A 16,291-nucleotide genomic window follows, 5' to 3' on the forward strand; every position below is an offset into this window, starting at 1 on the left:
TTTGTCTTTTTCCTTTCTTTTCTTTTTTGGGGGAGGTTGAAAAGGTGGAGGGTGGGTATGAAAGGATGGGGAGGTGAGTGGGATTGGGGTGCATGATGTGAAATTCATGAAGAATCAATAAAATGTTTTAAATAAAAGGAGGAGGAGGAGGAGGAGGAGGAGGAGGAGGAGGAGAAGCAGCAGCCGCCGCCATGTCCTTCTGGTGTGTGTCTGCAGTAGGCCAGTGCCGTCCTTTTCTTCTCCTGCTTCTACACTCTTGTTTCAGTATAATCTGACTTTATTCTGTCTTCTTATTTTTATTTATTTATTTTTGTGAGTATGGGCTGTATTGTTCACTAGACTGGAGATATCTGTTGGGAGACAGTTAAACCTAGTGTATAATTTTAGCTCAGTAGAATCCCTCCATTTGAGCTTTCTTTACACTTGGTTGTCCTTAGTTGTATCACTGGATCAGTTTTGACCCACTCCATCTGGACTCATCACCACCTTCCCATTGACAGTCCCATTTCACGGAGATTGTTATACTAGGGTGTTTTCTGTGAGACCAAAACATTGCTCTCCAGCTTTCCATGTTCCCAAGTAGGCAGGCAGCATGCTAAATACCTGCCACTTGTGCTTGATTTTGACATGAAACCAACTAACTTTTCACAGCCTGTCATTGGACCATGAGACCCTACCAACTCTGGTTTATGTTGAGATCTCAAGATAGTTATGATCCTATATTTATTCACTTCCTTTACTGTCCTCTGGAAACTCAGTTAAGAGCACAGCTTCAGATGCCAAATAGACCTCTATTATACTAGGCAAGTGCTTGAAGTTCTGTAAGCCTCCGTTGCCTTGTCAGTAAAATGGGGATCATGACACTTATCACTGAAAAGAATTGCTATGAAGATTAAATAAGAGAACAGATGGTGAATGTGGATTGCAAGCTTCACACTTTGTCACTAAGCACAGGGCCCAGTCCCTGTCTGATGGCTTTTGCTTGACTCTAAGCTTTTGAACTCGGAACCCACATCCCACAGTCTATTAAGCAACCAAGTCTTGTGATTTCTTGACTCATATCATGCTTAGATATGATCTCCCTGTTGTAGATTAAAACTGAAAAAAAATGCAAGAGAACTCAAGTGAGCAGCTCAAGAATACATTAGCAGTAAAGAGCACCTGAAAATGTGACAAGACTATATAAACCAGCGGGGGAGGGGCTTCATGGGGAATATTCCCAGGTGGCCAAATAGTATGAAAGAGGAGGGGGGGAGGGAGGGAGCATCTTTATTTTCTTCAAACAGGACAGTCAGGGGTGCTTTGTGAGAGATGAAATTTAATCCACAAGATAGACCACTGAAGGTAATTAAACTGGAAGCATTTTATTCTGTTCTCCCCATGTTATTACTTACATATCATGATTTGGATTTCTAATTCAATAAATACAGATGAGTCCTATTTCTCCTGATTTGAACATAGGAAGGTAAATGTGGGCCCACAGTGCTTTATTGGATGCTATGTTGTGCAGATCCAAGGCGAGATGGAGAGCAGATCCAAGGCGAGATGTTCCAGCGCCAGTGTTTTCAAGGACACTGGGTGTGGCCTTTCACCAGGATTACTTACAGCGCCCATAATGGAGAACTAATTTATGAAATGCCTGGTAAATGTACCGATTCTTTGTACAGATGAATCCTCCCCCTCTCAAGGCTTGGTGTGGGCTTCGATTTAGGTCTCCAATGCAGGTCCAGCGATTTGCGGAACCCTTTATGGAAACACACCATTTGGAATGGTCTTGGCGAGAACTGAAGTAAGACTGAGTTTCCCCAATGGCCTTGATGTTGTAGACATGGTAAGGCAGGGAACAGTTTGAAGGGAGCTCCTGGTTCTTTTTCTGCCAGGTTTGTGCTAGCAAATGAGTCTTCAACCTTTGAGCTATCCAGGCTGTAATGATATCTAGGGATCAGGAGGAGAGAAAAAGTAAAAGAGGTCATCCAGATTGATCAATGAGAAGTCCCCAGGGAGTAGAAAGCTCCAATCACTCTGCTCTATGCACTTGACAATAGTAACAACACGACCACATTAGAACATAGTGGATGGGAAAACATTTCCTAAAGCAATATTCAAACAAAAGTTATTATTGTCATATTGTAAAGATGTTGGATGTCTTCTCTCCCACACAAAGAAAACAGTATATGTTTTAGCCATGAAAAGACTTCTGAAAATAATAAGGGGTAGAGAATTAGAATTCTAAGGGTATTTGTGAGCCATACAATTATGATTGGGTTTTCTTGAAGTCAGTGTGTTTGTGTGTGGGGGGATTTTTAGGAAAATGTTAGTTGAGAGTCAAGGGAAACTAATTAATGGTCATAAATGTCAATTGAGAGTTACTGTCTAGGATGAACTTGGAAGGGTGGATTTCAGAGGAGGTGGGAAAGATCAGATGTTCACAACTGTGGTAAAAACACCAGTGTGGACTATGTTTGCAGTGGAGAGTAGGAGAGGACATGGTAAATGTGAAAGCTATGAAAGACCTGAAACTGGACGGATTTGGTGCTTTGTGGAAGGATGGAGAATGGAGTCTGGAATGCCTTGGAGACTGTGCAGAATGTGAAGGAAAGAGTAGGTACCAGGAGGATGATGGGGAGCCCAATTTGGCACATTGCAAATCTGGTGTAACTCTACCATCTCCGTGTGAAAACAGCCTATTGATTGCTGAGTACCTCTGGTAGTGTGGACGTCTGGGTGGGGATCCAGCCTTGGAAATAATCCAAGGGCACATGAAACCCAGAGCAGTATTAGAAGGGTAGAAAAGCACAGAGCAATCTCACCTCCTAAGGAGGAGCTCTGGTAAAGGAACTTCAATAAATCAGAGAAGATACCAAGAGGCCATACTCCCAAAATCAGTGGAGGAGAACGTTCCAGGAAGGGAAGGTTTTCATCAGCACAATGGCCCACAGTGCCCTTTTCTGCAGTGTTAGTTCCTGTATCTGTAGTGTCTGACATCGGCTGTAGATAGTCAGTAAATTCCCTGTACTGTATACAAGAAAGAAGAAAAGCAAAAAGCATGGCCGACCACAAGGTTATGTAAGACAAGCGTTCATGCCTGGAGAGGCTGTTTATAGGCAGAACCAACACTCAGAGTGAAGAGAGTCAAGTCACTGAAAGCTCTGATATTGTTTCAAAAGAAATTGGGGTGGAAAAAGGAAAACCAAGAGATGTCAGCTTAGAGTTAAGGGATGGTTTTCAAATAAGCTTGCGAGCTGCAAGGGAAGATCCAGTAGCTAAGTTATCAAGGTATTCTGACGCCAGAACGTATTATAGAGCTGGTGATGGTAGCTGTTGGGATGTGTACAAACCCAGTACAAAAGCATAAAGAAAGTGAGAGGTGGAACACTGAAGTGATCGCTCCCTTGTGATCTCTGTTCTCACTATGAGAGAGAGAGAGAGAGAGAGAGAGAGAGAGAGAGAGAGAGAGAGAGAGAGAGAGAGAGGTGTTATGTAAGAGGCTTGGGAATGAGGAAGGATTAAGAAAACTGTCTAGCAGATGTCAGAAATAGCTGTGGCTTCATGGCCAGCAAATCTGGAACTGAGCTTCAGTTTGATGTATGTGTACGAAATGCGCTGTGGTAGAATCTGGCAACTGCTACCATTCCCGTGAACAGGGCGCTGCACGAGTTGGTGCCGGAACTGTTTCTTCCTTTTTCTCCCTCTAGCTTCCTCTCTTTCCCACGTCTCCATCCCACATAACCAGAGTGTCTTCTCTAAGCAGCCCACGATGATTCCTACTGACACACTCTTTGGTGATAGCCATTCGTACCATCAGTATAAAAACTCGATTTTGCAAAATGTACGAAGTTTAGACCGCGGGCTGACTGAAGTACGGTGAGGTGCTGGGCAGGGATCTTTGAGGAACTGAAGTTGGCACACATCTGGGGCATGTGGATAAGTTCCCAGTGAAAGGTGCTTGGGATGAAACAGCTGTAGATGTTTGGTTTGACGATGAAGACCTGAGAGTCTCAACCAGGAGAGAATAAAGAAGAGTTAAGAACTTAAGCACAAATGGAAATGCTTCCTGATAGAATGGGTTTTGTGGATTAAAATGTCTCTTTTTAAAGCAACAGCCTTCAAATGCCTCGTGGTCAAAGTAATTGAAATACACACACACACACACACACACACACACACACACACACATACACACACATACATACACACACATACACATATATAATAGTATATGTAGATTTTAATCTTTTCAGGGGAGGGAATGTATAATGCTGTGTATGTATATATGTATGTATGTATGTATGTATGTATGTATGTATAAATGAATGATGTGTGTGCATATATGTGTGTGTTCATGTGCCTACTGTGTGTGGAGATCAGAGGACAACCTCAGGCGTCAGTCCTTGTCTTCTGCTTTATTTAAGGCATGCATGGCCTTTCTGCTGTTTGCCACTGCTTACCTGAGGCTAGTTGACCCAGGAGCTTCCGTCTCCGCCTCTCTTCTTGCAGTGGGAGCGTTGGGATTCCTGATGCAATGCTGCTATGTTTGACTTTATGTGGAGTTGGGGGATTGAACTTAGGTCCTGGCAAACAGCTCATTCAAGCCTTCTCCCCAGGCTGAGTTTTACGTTTTCCTCACAATAACATTATTAGGTGAATTCTGTTGCATTTTTAGGTGAATTCTGTTGCTACCGACAGCCTCATTTTTGACATGAATTAGCTGAGACTCTGTGCCAGAACTGTGATGATAAAACTTGTAGATGCTGATGTTAAAATGGATTCTTAGATAGCCCTACCTTGAAGGTCCTTGTTCTCTTTCCTATATGGACGTGTGTAAGAGGAGAGAACTCCTTTTCCAGTTATTCAGCTTGACGAATAACAAACTCATTGTAGATCTCACCCTCTAATTAGGGAATAAACTCCACCAGTTAAATGAGGGATGTGACAGATTTTCTTGGTTGTCAGCTTGCCTACCTCCGGAGTTAAACACTGTGAGGGACTTGCTTTTCTTCAGTCATTTGGGGTGGGAACACCTCCCTTTAATTGAAATCTTTTGAGGTGGGAAGATCTACCTTCAATCTGGGCCACACCTTCTGCTGGCAGCATATACAAAGGACATGAACGAAGGGAGCTTTTCCTCATTGCATGCATGCCTTCTGCATTCCTGATGTCAAGTTCAATGCTTCACTGAAATTAGACCTTACTTCTTTGGAATCAGGAGTATACGGTAGACCAGCTGAGACATCCAGCATCATGGTCTGAATAAATTGGTAGACTGCCATTATTGGAATAGCTGTAAGCCATTCTAATAAATCATATATATATATATATATATATATATATATATATATATATTATGTGTGTGTTTTAAAAATTATATATTTTATAAATCATATATAAATATATTTACATTTTACAAATCATATATGTGTATAAGTTTTATATATGAAATTTACATATAAATATATAAAAATCATATATATATATGTGTGTGTGTGTGTGTGTGTGTATTTCTATCAGTTCTATTCCTCTAGAGAACTGGCTAAAACAAGGACTTAAGATGAAAATTGGGTGAGAAACATTTTCTAAGCTTCTTATACCTAGAGGTCAAAACTCTGCATCTTGTCTTACTCATACACCATAGTTTGCCAAATATAACTATTTTGGTCTATTTGAGTGTGAGATTTTAGAAGTTTTTATAGTGCTGAGGTGTGATGTTGGTGGTATGGAGGCAGCATTTTGTCTGAAGAAATTAAAAAACAAACAAACAACCAAACCCTAACATTGAACTTACATTTTAAAATAATGGTTTGTCACAGCCCCCTGATACTACCACCCCAAACATGGTTTCTAGTTCCTCAGGAGCCATACAGAGGTCTCTGGTCGGAAGTCTTGTGTTCCTGAAGGGATCTGATGGAAAGCCAACACCCAAGTTTGTCACTGTCCCCAGGACTACCCCTTTCATTTTTTGTTATTCACCTGGCCCTGAATTAATTTGAAAATATTACTGTGGTCAAGTTCAACAATGTCCTTCACAGACTGGGAACTAGGGCTGGGTAATGGCTCCTACCCAAGGTTTCACCACAGCACACACAGTACAAGAGCGTCTACAAAGACTTACAGATGAAGGGGCACACTTAACGCCTGTGTCCCATTCCACGCATGCGCACACGCTGCCTCTACTCATAAGCTCCTCCCTATTGCCGATTCACCTTTCCCCCTCTGCGCATGTGTTGCCTCTGTTCACGCGTTCCTGGCGTACCTATTGCCTCAAACTGGCTGTATCTGAAAGTGATGCAGATGCCGGTTTGTCCATATCGCCTCCCCGAGGTTGGGTAGTCATAGCCACGTTCTGGGACTGGGGGAAACTTGGGAACAGAGTGTATGAGCCAGAACCCCTGCATTCTGGTCCATACCAGCAGACCTACCAGAGAAAAACACTTGATTTAGATTAAAAAACAAAAACAAAAACGATCTCTTTTTAAAATACAGTTCAAAGCTGTAATACCGAAGCCTACTTACATGTTAGGCTAATGCTTTCTTAGCCCCTTGAGAATTATTATGCTTATTTTTTAAGGATTTCAATAACAACTCGGTTACACATCATAGTGTCCTCCCACCCCTGAAAAGGGGAGTCAGGGCAGACACTTTGTGAAGAGCTAAGAGTAATTCTATGTCGAAACTAGTTTGGCGAATTCTCTAAATTGGAATTTGATCTTGCTAAACATACCGTAAACATGGTCACCTGGGTAGCTTCAGCTTGAGTCTTCAGTGCTAAGTTACTGTCAAAGCCAGTTAAAAGAGGCGAGATCAAACAAAGGAGGATGCTGGTGGCACTTTGTTTTAAGGGACAGCAGCTCATTTCATTGGAGAAGGGTAACCCAATTTCTACAGATGTGATTTAAAAGAGACAAAGTGGGGAAAATACCAGGTAGGCACACAAAAGCATTTTTGTTGAGCTTTTTTTTTTTTTTTTTTTTTAAATCTCTGGAGACTACTAAAACGTAAGCCACGAAGGAAACAAGTAGATTGTCACCACTTTTGTCCAGCACATTCTGTGTTTATCAATATATGGCTGGTTAAGGAGACTTTCTTGTTCATATATGAACAAGCCAGCAAATCTATTCAAATGCCAGTTGACTGTTGCCTTTTAGACTCACCATGAACAATACGTGTGTTGGAAACTGTGGGAGGGTCTGTCTCCTAACAGGTCTCAGGACCTCGCTGTCACCACCTCTTGGGTGTCAGGGACCTGTGGACCAGATCCTTGCTGCAACTAACAGGTTGGAGGAGGAAGGCTGAGGGGCACTTGGAGTGAGGGTAGAAAATATTGCCTGGGTAAATGCCCCTGGGCTCCATGTTAGCAAGGCTACCACACGGGCAGCAGTGAGATCAAAAGCTTCAATGCTTACAACGTTTGACAGGCATTACACATGACTTATGTTTGAGGAGGTGTAGGGAGTAGACTGAGTCTCATACTGTAGCCCAGGCTAGCCTCATACTCATGGCAGTGCCCCTGCCTCAGCCTCTGCAGTACTGGAATTATTGGTGTTTGTGACCATGCATGGTTATACACTGTATTTTTAATCAGATATTGCAAATTGGCTGCCCTAGGGCCAAATGCACCTTGATGATATATTAGGTTTGCCGTGTATTGCTAAACATGAATTTATTCACTGACAAATGTTAAATTCCAGAGTATTTTCTAAAAAATACTACTTTTCAGTATCTCCTGAAAAATTGCATCCATACAATTCATGGTGCTGGATGCCCTTGTTAGACATTCGATGTACTCTCTAGTTACCTGTTAGTTCAGCTAATGTCACATGCTGACCTTATGTGGCTTCCTTTGAAGGTATTTGGGTTTCAAACTTCCTGGAGATACTGATTGTCATAGAAGTTATTTGTAATGTATTAATTTGGAAATGTTGGATAATACAATAGTTTTTAATCCACTGAGTACTAGCATTATAGATTTTTGTTTAGCTACATTTTTACATTTTCTATAACACATATACTTATGTATAGTTTGCAAATGAAAAATAACAAATATTGCTATGTTAAGAATTACTGTATGAAGTAATAATTTGTGACCAAGTATATATATTAGATGACTATAAAGAAAAACTTTCAATCTCTCCCTCTCCTCTCTCTCTCTCTCTCTCTCTGTGTGTGTGTGTATGTATGTGTATATATGTATAGCTGATATTTGAACAGGCAGTACTTGGGTGCTTGCTTTAAAGACCATTTTTTTTAACATTAAAAAATAAATTAGGATTTCTGAAAAGGGCATTGACATGTCAAGTCTTATAATTATTTTGTAGTGTGTTATATAAAACTCATATATCAGTAAATTAGAATAATCCATAAAAACAAAAACTGTCTTTTTAATATGGAATTGATGATATTAAAGAAGAAAGGTTTAAGAAAATGTTGACTCCCAATAGGAAAGAGAAACCAAGAGCGGTTGACGTACCTTTGGTATGTCCATACTGTCTGTTGTAATTCACAGATCCAGGGACACCATCGTTGTATATTAGATAGGCTGTGTCATTCTGCAAGAATACATAAGGATTATAATGGCACAGGTCTTCCATTTTCCATGACTTTCACTATTTCTATCAGCTGCAGCCTGCAATGCAGAGCTTTCTAATATATACAGAACATGAATTCTGTGACACACAAGATGGAGGGGGAGAAGTCCATTTTCCACCATGACAGTTTTATATGTGTGTGTGTGTGTGTGTGTGTGTGTGTGTGTGTGATCTAGAGAACAACCCGGGGTTTTTTGGCTGCAGAGAATTAGCCAAATGGAGTAGGCTAACTTGCTAGCCATCCTCAGGGATCCACTTGACCCCTCCTCAGCTCCGGGACTACAGGCATGGGCCACATCTCCTGGGGCTCAAATTCAGCTCCTCCTGCCTGAATGGCAAGTGCTTTCTTGAGCATGTGACAGGAGCCCACGTGACAGGAGCCCACTGTGATCTGTGTGTGAGGATGAGCTCTCCGTTTTCCTTGGTTGTTTTGGAAGCAGGTTTCTGATTAAGCAACCCCGGTATGTTAAAGAGTGCTCAATTATTTGCTCAGGAAATGAAGTTGGAATAACCAGCCAAAGGTTACACCTGGGTTTCTTCCACTGATGTTACAGGCGCAGTGCAGAAGCGGGCTGTCTGGATTTCATTTTCTCTGTCCATGTCATGCCTCTCTGCCTTCCCATAGCTTTGATTTAGTGTGGATTCCTTATTGCCCGCTCCCTTCCTCTCTCCTGGGAGAGCAGTATTTTCCTCCAAACCATCAGCACCAGATCACCTTCTGACAGCGATATTTTCCTACTCAGAGACAGTGGTGAACTTTAATGTGTGATAATAGCTTTCTGCTGGTAAGACTCTCCAAACACATTGCTTAATCTCTAAGTCAGAGAAAAGCTGTTATTTTTTTATAAGGTGTCTTTGTAATTTGGAGGGGGCTTATATTTGTTTTGGGGAGGGGGTTTCCATCTCCTCCATGATGCGGTGACTTTTATTGAAACCGATGATGTTGATATTGGAAAAAAAAATCTCAGTGACATAATAAAAGAGGCAAGGGCAATGCATTTCTGTAAAACAAAACAAAACAAAACAAAACAAAGCAAAATAACCAGATCCTTGAAGGTAATTTTTTGAGGTGATCTAAAAACACTTAAAAATACATAGTAGGGTTTTGGCATTCCCAGGAAAATAAGCAGTCAGGTATAGATAATGTATCCTTCTTCTGAGAATTCTGCCAGTTACCCTGTGCTGGCATTGACTGTGGTAACAAGGCCGTATGTATGGCTTTTGGGGGCCACGTGGAAGGATGATCTGGTGAGGAGATTTATTCTTACAATAGATGATATCTATTATTACAACTGTGAGTGTAGCAGACAGCTATGGAAAAGATGGCACTGATCAATAGAGTTGATCACCAGGATAGACTGGTGGAATATAGCTGTAATTAGATCATGAGTTCAAGACTAGCTGACTAGCTTAGGCTCATAGAATGTGTGTGTCTCTGGGGGTGCATTTGACTGACTATGAGCATGTGAAGTTCGGAAGCTGATGTGGGGGCGTTGTCTTCCACTGCTTCTCCATCTTATTTGAAATAGGTTCTTCCATTGAACCTGGAGCTCACTGGTGCAGCCAAGCTAGCTGCCATTAAGACCCAGAAATCTGTTTGTCTCAACCCCACAGTGCTGTTGTTGCAGGCATGGCACCCCACATTTGGCTTTGGGGTCCTTATGCTGGCCCAGCAAGCACTGGATACACTGGTCCATCCCCTGGGACCCAGAGATAGTCCTTGAACACATATGTCAATCACTATCTTGATTATTGGATGTTGGACAGAGGGGATTATTCTTTGACCTTAGTCTAGCAGGAGCTATAGTAAGGCAAGGATAAGCCACTGCAAAGTAATTTGATTATTAAGGAGTATAGAGGGTCCTTATTTGCAAAGGCAAAAGAATAAAAACAATTCAAGTGTAACCAGGCTGTTGGACTCAGTCGCCTGGACAGTTGTGATGCAAAATTAGTTGGTCTGATCTTGCATTCCACTATCATTAGATGATCAATACCAGGTCAAAGGTGAGAGATCTCCGTCACCATCACGGGGTGGGGGCAGATGGTTCTCTCATCCAGTCACCCCACCGAGTATACTCTCACGTGGTCACACCTACCTGCTATTTACTCTGTTGCTTTCTTCTTTTGAGCCAACCAGGCTTGGAAAACAGCCCCTTTCCTGACCTTCTCCTTCCTAGAACTAAGTGCCCGGAGCGCCCTGTGTGCCTGGGTTTCACCCAGGCAGTCGATGCTTTTGCACTGTCATTAGGCTGCCTCTAAAGCCCCTCTTTATTTCTCTCACACTCTTTAATTCCTTGCTTCCTTTAGTTTTAGGGTGAGCGTGGGCAAGATTTTAGTCTGTAACCCAAATGAGCCTGGCAGTCACACAGATTCCAGGCAGGCCTTGAACTGACGGTCATCTTCCTGCTTTAGTCACAGTGTTAGGATTATAGATGCGAATCACACCCATCTTTGTTTTGCTAGGCTGTACCTATTCTATGATGGGCCCTGGGATGCCTTTGTATGCCCTAGGTCATCCTTGGGATCTGCCAATCTGAGAATCAAATGCATACCTCTTCCAACTAAAGTGGCCTGGCAATGTTATCTTTTTTTTTTTTTTTTTTCTCTTCTCTTCTCTGCTCTAGGAGTCCCTGGGACAGAGATGAGAACAATACAAGGGTTTATTTTCTCAGTAATGGCTTCTGTTCCAGGTTGCCATCACCAACCTTGGAAACAGAAGCGGCTCAGTCAGTTTTCATTTTACATAATAGCCTGGTTATTCAAAACAGGGCTGTTGTCGAGATTAAATCACGTTGAAAAACACCTGAAACAGTGCTTTTCACATCTCTTGTATTCAAACAGCCTACAGAGTCATTTTAACTGTGGAACTTTGCTTCAAGCTTGCTTTTAATGTCAGGTGGGTAAAATAAATGTCTCTGCGCACAGTGACAGCTCCCAGGTGAATATCCAGGTAGATTTGTGCACTAGCAATGGAGGCTAAAGCAGTCTTGTGATGAGCATTACAATATTTAACAGGCAAAAACCCCAGCAATGAACCTAGCATCTTATAGAAATACTCAATAAACCTAGCATAATATAGGAACAGTCATTTTAAACATGTTCATCACTGTCAAGGAATGCATTCGTGGGGTGAAACTGTGTGCCAAATATGGCTTGGTTTTACTGTTTGGGAAGCAGTCGCTGTAAAACAGGTAAATCCCAGAATACTTCAGGGCTGGTCACTCTGAGGCAGGTCTTCATTCAGTTCATTACCTAATGTCTTGGTAACAGGCTTTGTCATCCCTTGGGTGAGCCAGGTCTGGGCCCCTGAAGTTAAGGCCTTAGCTGTCTGCCTACACTTCTGAAAATAGTTAATTAAAAGTAAAACCCAGAGAAACTTTTGCTTGACTCATCAACACTCATCAACACCATGATTTGAACAATCTATATCTTGAGACATAATGCTCACAGACCTGTATTGCCCGGCAGCAGGAGAGGGCTCTTAACCCCATCTCCCTTAGATGCTGAGTGAGTTGGCAGAGGTCTGACAGCCTGAAGACTTCCAAACTGGGGAAGTTCACACCTTCCCCAGTGATGCTGTAGCACTTGGGGCCAAATTGTGAGAAACTGTTGTCTTGTGTTGTGTTTTAACCAAAGGTAGTTAGTGCATCAAGGACTTATATTTCCTGAACCTTCATGCTTTCCCCTGTGTCATCATCTAGTCAGAGATAAGAGACGGAAGCCACCTTGGCCAAGGGTACCCCAGTTCTGGTTTCTGCACCCCCTTTTTGTAAAAAGGGTTGCCTTGCTGGGCTGCTTTTCCTTGGTTCATGTGCTCCTGTGCACAGCACAGGGGTTATTCTTTGTTTTAATAAAGTGAGCCGACAATTTGACATTGGTGTGGCTTGTGATGATGTGCTTCTTAAAGCCTTGGTCAGATTGATTAAGTGGTCCTAAACTAGTTCTGAGAGAGTTTATCTCAAGTTTCTGGGGTTAGGTAAATACATATATATATATATATATATATATATATATATATATATATATATATATATATATATATATATTCCAAACATCCTCTTTTGATCTATGATCTCCACAAGTGGTTGACTGTCACCTACCTTGGAATCATGTGCTGCATACAGCTGCTGTAAGGTCCTCCCCAGAGCACTGGTGCTGCTGTTAATCAGGTTGTGGCTCTTGTTCCAGGTTTGCCTTGTGGAGTCCAGGTACAGGTACTGTAGCCCCGTCTCTTCACTTGCCTCGCTAGTCCTTTTGGGTAACTTGTAAAAGATAAACCTAACAGAGCAAAAAGTTATGATTTGTTATCATTTATTGACCGCTTTTCTGACAACGCTTTCTGTTAAACACTTGTATATCCGTTGGTGTTTTTCACAGGAGGCCTGTAAGGAAAGGGAAGGCTCGGGGCTTCTGCCCATTCCTCCATCTCTTCCTTTTGCCTTTCTCTAGTGAGGACAAGCTTGGCATGGGTGGCATGTTCTACAACATCAGCCTAGGGGCTGGAGCCCATGAAGTGAAAGCCCATGTGTCCTGGGAGTGATTCTCTCTGTTGTCCCCATCACCCCAGTGGCCACAGGGAAGAGAAGGTCACAGGCTAGGTCGGCATTGGGGAGCTTTTGGATTCGCTCCTTCCACAGTCTCTTCTCTGGTCTCTTTGGGTCTACTCCGGTGGGTATGAGATCTGGGCGTGGGCTGAGGCAGAGGTGGAGGCGTTCTTGAGGCTTGGTCCTCAGCAACATTCTTCAGCTGTTTTCCAGAATTCTCTGGACTAAGGACTTGCTCGGTAAGTATTTGAATCAGGTCTTTTCTATCTGCATCTATTGTTTTCTGCTTGCTATCTCCTTTGAATATTTCCCAGTGAAGACGAGTGGTTGGACCTCTGTAGAGTGCAGCCAGCCTTGGATTACCCAGTCCAGGCTTTCTTATGTGCTCTCGTCCCATTGTGGTCAAACTAACTTTTACTGAGTTGGCCTGTGTCCTGTAAGATATCTGACCCTTCACTTAAAGTATCCCAGTGTTGTGGTGCTCAAAAATTGTCTCTAGACCTTGTCAAAAGTTCTCCAAGGGCAAATCCTCCATAATTTAAAAACTGTTGGTCTAGCCAAATATATTATGATGGCCTGGAACCCTGTAATTCACCCCAAGAGCCTCTGTAAACCAAACATATATATATATATATATATATATGTGTGTGTGTGTGTGTGTGTGTGTGTGTGTGTGTATCATTACAATGCACTGGTCTTCCTAGAACATCACCCCTTCCTTGTTTGGTTCTCTACAGACTTACACTTCTGTTCCAGTGTCCTGCCTTCGTACTTCCAAGGCCAGGTCCTCACACATGGCAGGGACTATGCTCACTTAGTGACAGCTCAGCAACTTCTCTGCTAAGCAGCAATGCTTGCTTTTTGACACAGATTGCTAAGTAATATACCCATTCAGTTGTGACCAAAAGAAAAATAAAAGGCTATCAATCACAATTTGGCACCCCTCCCAAGCAGAGCTTCGGAAGACTTACTATGCCACAGTCACTAGGTGAGAGCGGCATTCGGTCATTTTTCCTTGGTGGCCATCTCTGCACGTGTAGCCCTCTGGGTTGAGTTAGACATCTAGACAAAGGGAGCCCAGAAGCTTCCAACTCCACATTTTTTGGAAACCAAATTTATAGTATTTTGCACCAAACCAATCCATACTATGCTATTTTGGAACATATGCTCTCAAGAGCCTCCCACCCCAGTTGACCATCCACCTTCCATCTCTCCAGACTGGTCTTCCCCCCAGTTCCCACTGCCACCTCTTGTCTTGGGTCTTCACATTTTGTCTACGATGCTATGAACACCTTTCACTCTGTGGTTCCAGGCTGTTTTTCTCCCATCTGCCTTTTGTATCATTGGGGTGCACATCAGAATGTATCGCCATCTTGTTCCAAGTCCTTCAGCAGTAGCCTTTTAAACATTAGGTTCAAATCCCAAGGCACAGCCCACAAAGCCCTTCATGACCTATGCCTCCCATTATGGTTTGTCTGCAGACACGTCTGCACATGGCACCACTCCAAATGCCAAACTCAACAGGCTGCCACTTGATTCTGTGCTATTTCTTTGATCCTCTATTGACTGGAACTCCCATGGCGTCTCCTTACTATTTTTAAAAAGAACTTCATAATTATTCTTAAAACTTAAGTCGCTTGTGAGGCTATGACAGTGCCTGGCAAACACAGCAGTGGATGCTCACAGACAGCTATTGGATGGAACACAGGGTCCCCAGTGGAGGAGCTAGAGAAAGTTCCCAAGGAGCTGAAGGGGTCTGCAACCCTATAGGTGGAACAACAATATGAACTAACCAGTCCCCCAGAGCTTGTGTCTCTAGCTGCATATGTAGCAGAAGATGGCCTAGTCAGCCATCATTGGGAAGAGAGGCCCCTTGGTCTTGCAAACTTTATATGTCCCAGTACAGGGGAACTCCAGGGCCAAGAAGTGGGAGTGGGTGGGTAGGGGAGCAGGGGTGCGGGGAGGGTATAGGGAACCTTTGGGATAGCATTTGAAATGTAAATAAAGAAAATATCTAATAAAAAAACCCCTTAGGTCAAAGTTACTTCTTCAAGGAGGCCTCCCGGGCTGTGTGCTCCCCAGTGTCCTGTGTCTGTCCCCCAAATCTGAGCCCCTCGACAGAAGGCACTATGTGTTGTTTGCATGTGTGTCTTTAAAACTCAGGGCAGGGCCTAGTTGGAGCCCATAGATGCTGAAAGACTGAACTGATCTTTAGCCTAAAGGTCACACTACAGCGTCAACCACCATGGCAGACCTGAACTCCAGAGCTGAAGAGCAGAAACGTGGCCACAGCTCCTAGGAGGGTCTCACCGCAGAGACTTAGTGGGGTTCTTCATCTCTTTGACACTGTGCTAGAGACCAATAACCTCCTGCCCACTGCCTGGGCTGCCTCGTGAACGAAGGTTAGCCAAGCAGTGCTGGGCGCCATCAAGTACTTCTTCTTGTCCCCATCAGAAGAAAGGTAGGCTCAGCTTTAGAAAAAGCCACATGCTTAGCCAGCCTTGTATCTCAGATACTTGCAATGAAAGGACCTTGCCAGCTGGCAGTTATCAGCTCTGTCCCTCTCTGCCTCCCAGCCGTGTCTTCCCAAGAGTACTGATTGACTTGGGCTCCAGAGAGCTGCTTGGCACTTTCTCAGGGCTATCTCACACACTCGACAGCCAGCTCTCAGGGCTATCTCACACACTCAGCTAACAACTCTCAGGGCTATCTCACACACTTGGCTGGCAACTCTCAGGGCTATCTCACACACTCAGCTAACAACTCTCAGGGCTATCTCACACACTCGGTTGACAACTCTCAGGGCTATCTCACACACTCAGCAACCAGCTCTCAGGGCTATCTCACACACTCGGCTGACAACTCTCAGGGCTATCTCATACACTCGGCAGCCAGCTCTCAGGGCTATCTCACACACTTGGCTGACAGCTCTCAGGGCTATCTCACACACTTGGCTGGCAACTCTCAGGGCTATCTCACACACTTGGCTGGCAACTCTCAGGGCTATCTCACATACTCAGCTGACAACTCTGCCTGGGAATTGAGCCCATTCACGCACTTTAATCTCGTTCTTTTAAGTTAATTAATGTATCTATTTATTTATTTAACACAGGATCTCATATAGGCCAGGTTAGCCTAGAACTCACATTATTGCTGAGGATGTCC

At 43.2% G+C, this 16,291-nt stretch overlaps 1 protein-coding gene across 2 annotated transcripts in view; it reads right to left on the bottom strand.

Moving 5' to 3' along the window:
- Window positions 1-706: 706 nt before the first annotated feature.
- The window catches only part of Dnase2b (deoxyribonuclease 2 beta), a 35,609-nt gene continuing 20,024 nt past the window's right edge, over window positions 707-16,291 (bottom strand). For both annotated transcript variants that reach the window (XM_021196601.1, XM_029537770.1), the window contains exons 3-7: window positions 12,683-12,860; window positions 8,465-8,543; window positions 6,251-6,412; window positions 3,800-3,997; window positions 707-1,935 (exon numbers count right to left, since the gene is read on the bottom strand). In XM_021196601.1, coding sequence (XP_021052260.1) covers window positions 1,598-1,935; window positions 3,800-3,997; window positions 6,251-6,412; window positions 8,465-8,543; window positions 12,683-12,860 — 955 coding nt within the window. In that variant the 3' untranslated portion in view covers window positions 707-1,597. The remainder of the gene's footprint in view (window positions 1,936-3,799; window positions 3,998-6,250; window positions 6,413-8,464; window positions 8,544-12,682; window positions 12,861-16,291) is intronic.

This window comes from Mus pahari, chromosome 4, assembly GCF_900095145.1.
Source record: "Mus pahari chromosome 4, PAHARI_EIJ_v1.1, whole genome shotgun sequence".
Lineage (NCBI taxonomy): Eukaryota > Metazoa > Chordata > Mammalia > Rodentia > Muridae > Mus > Mus pahari.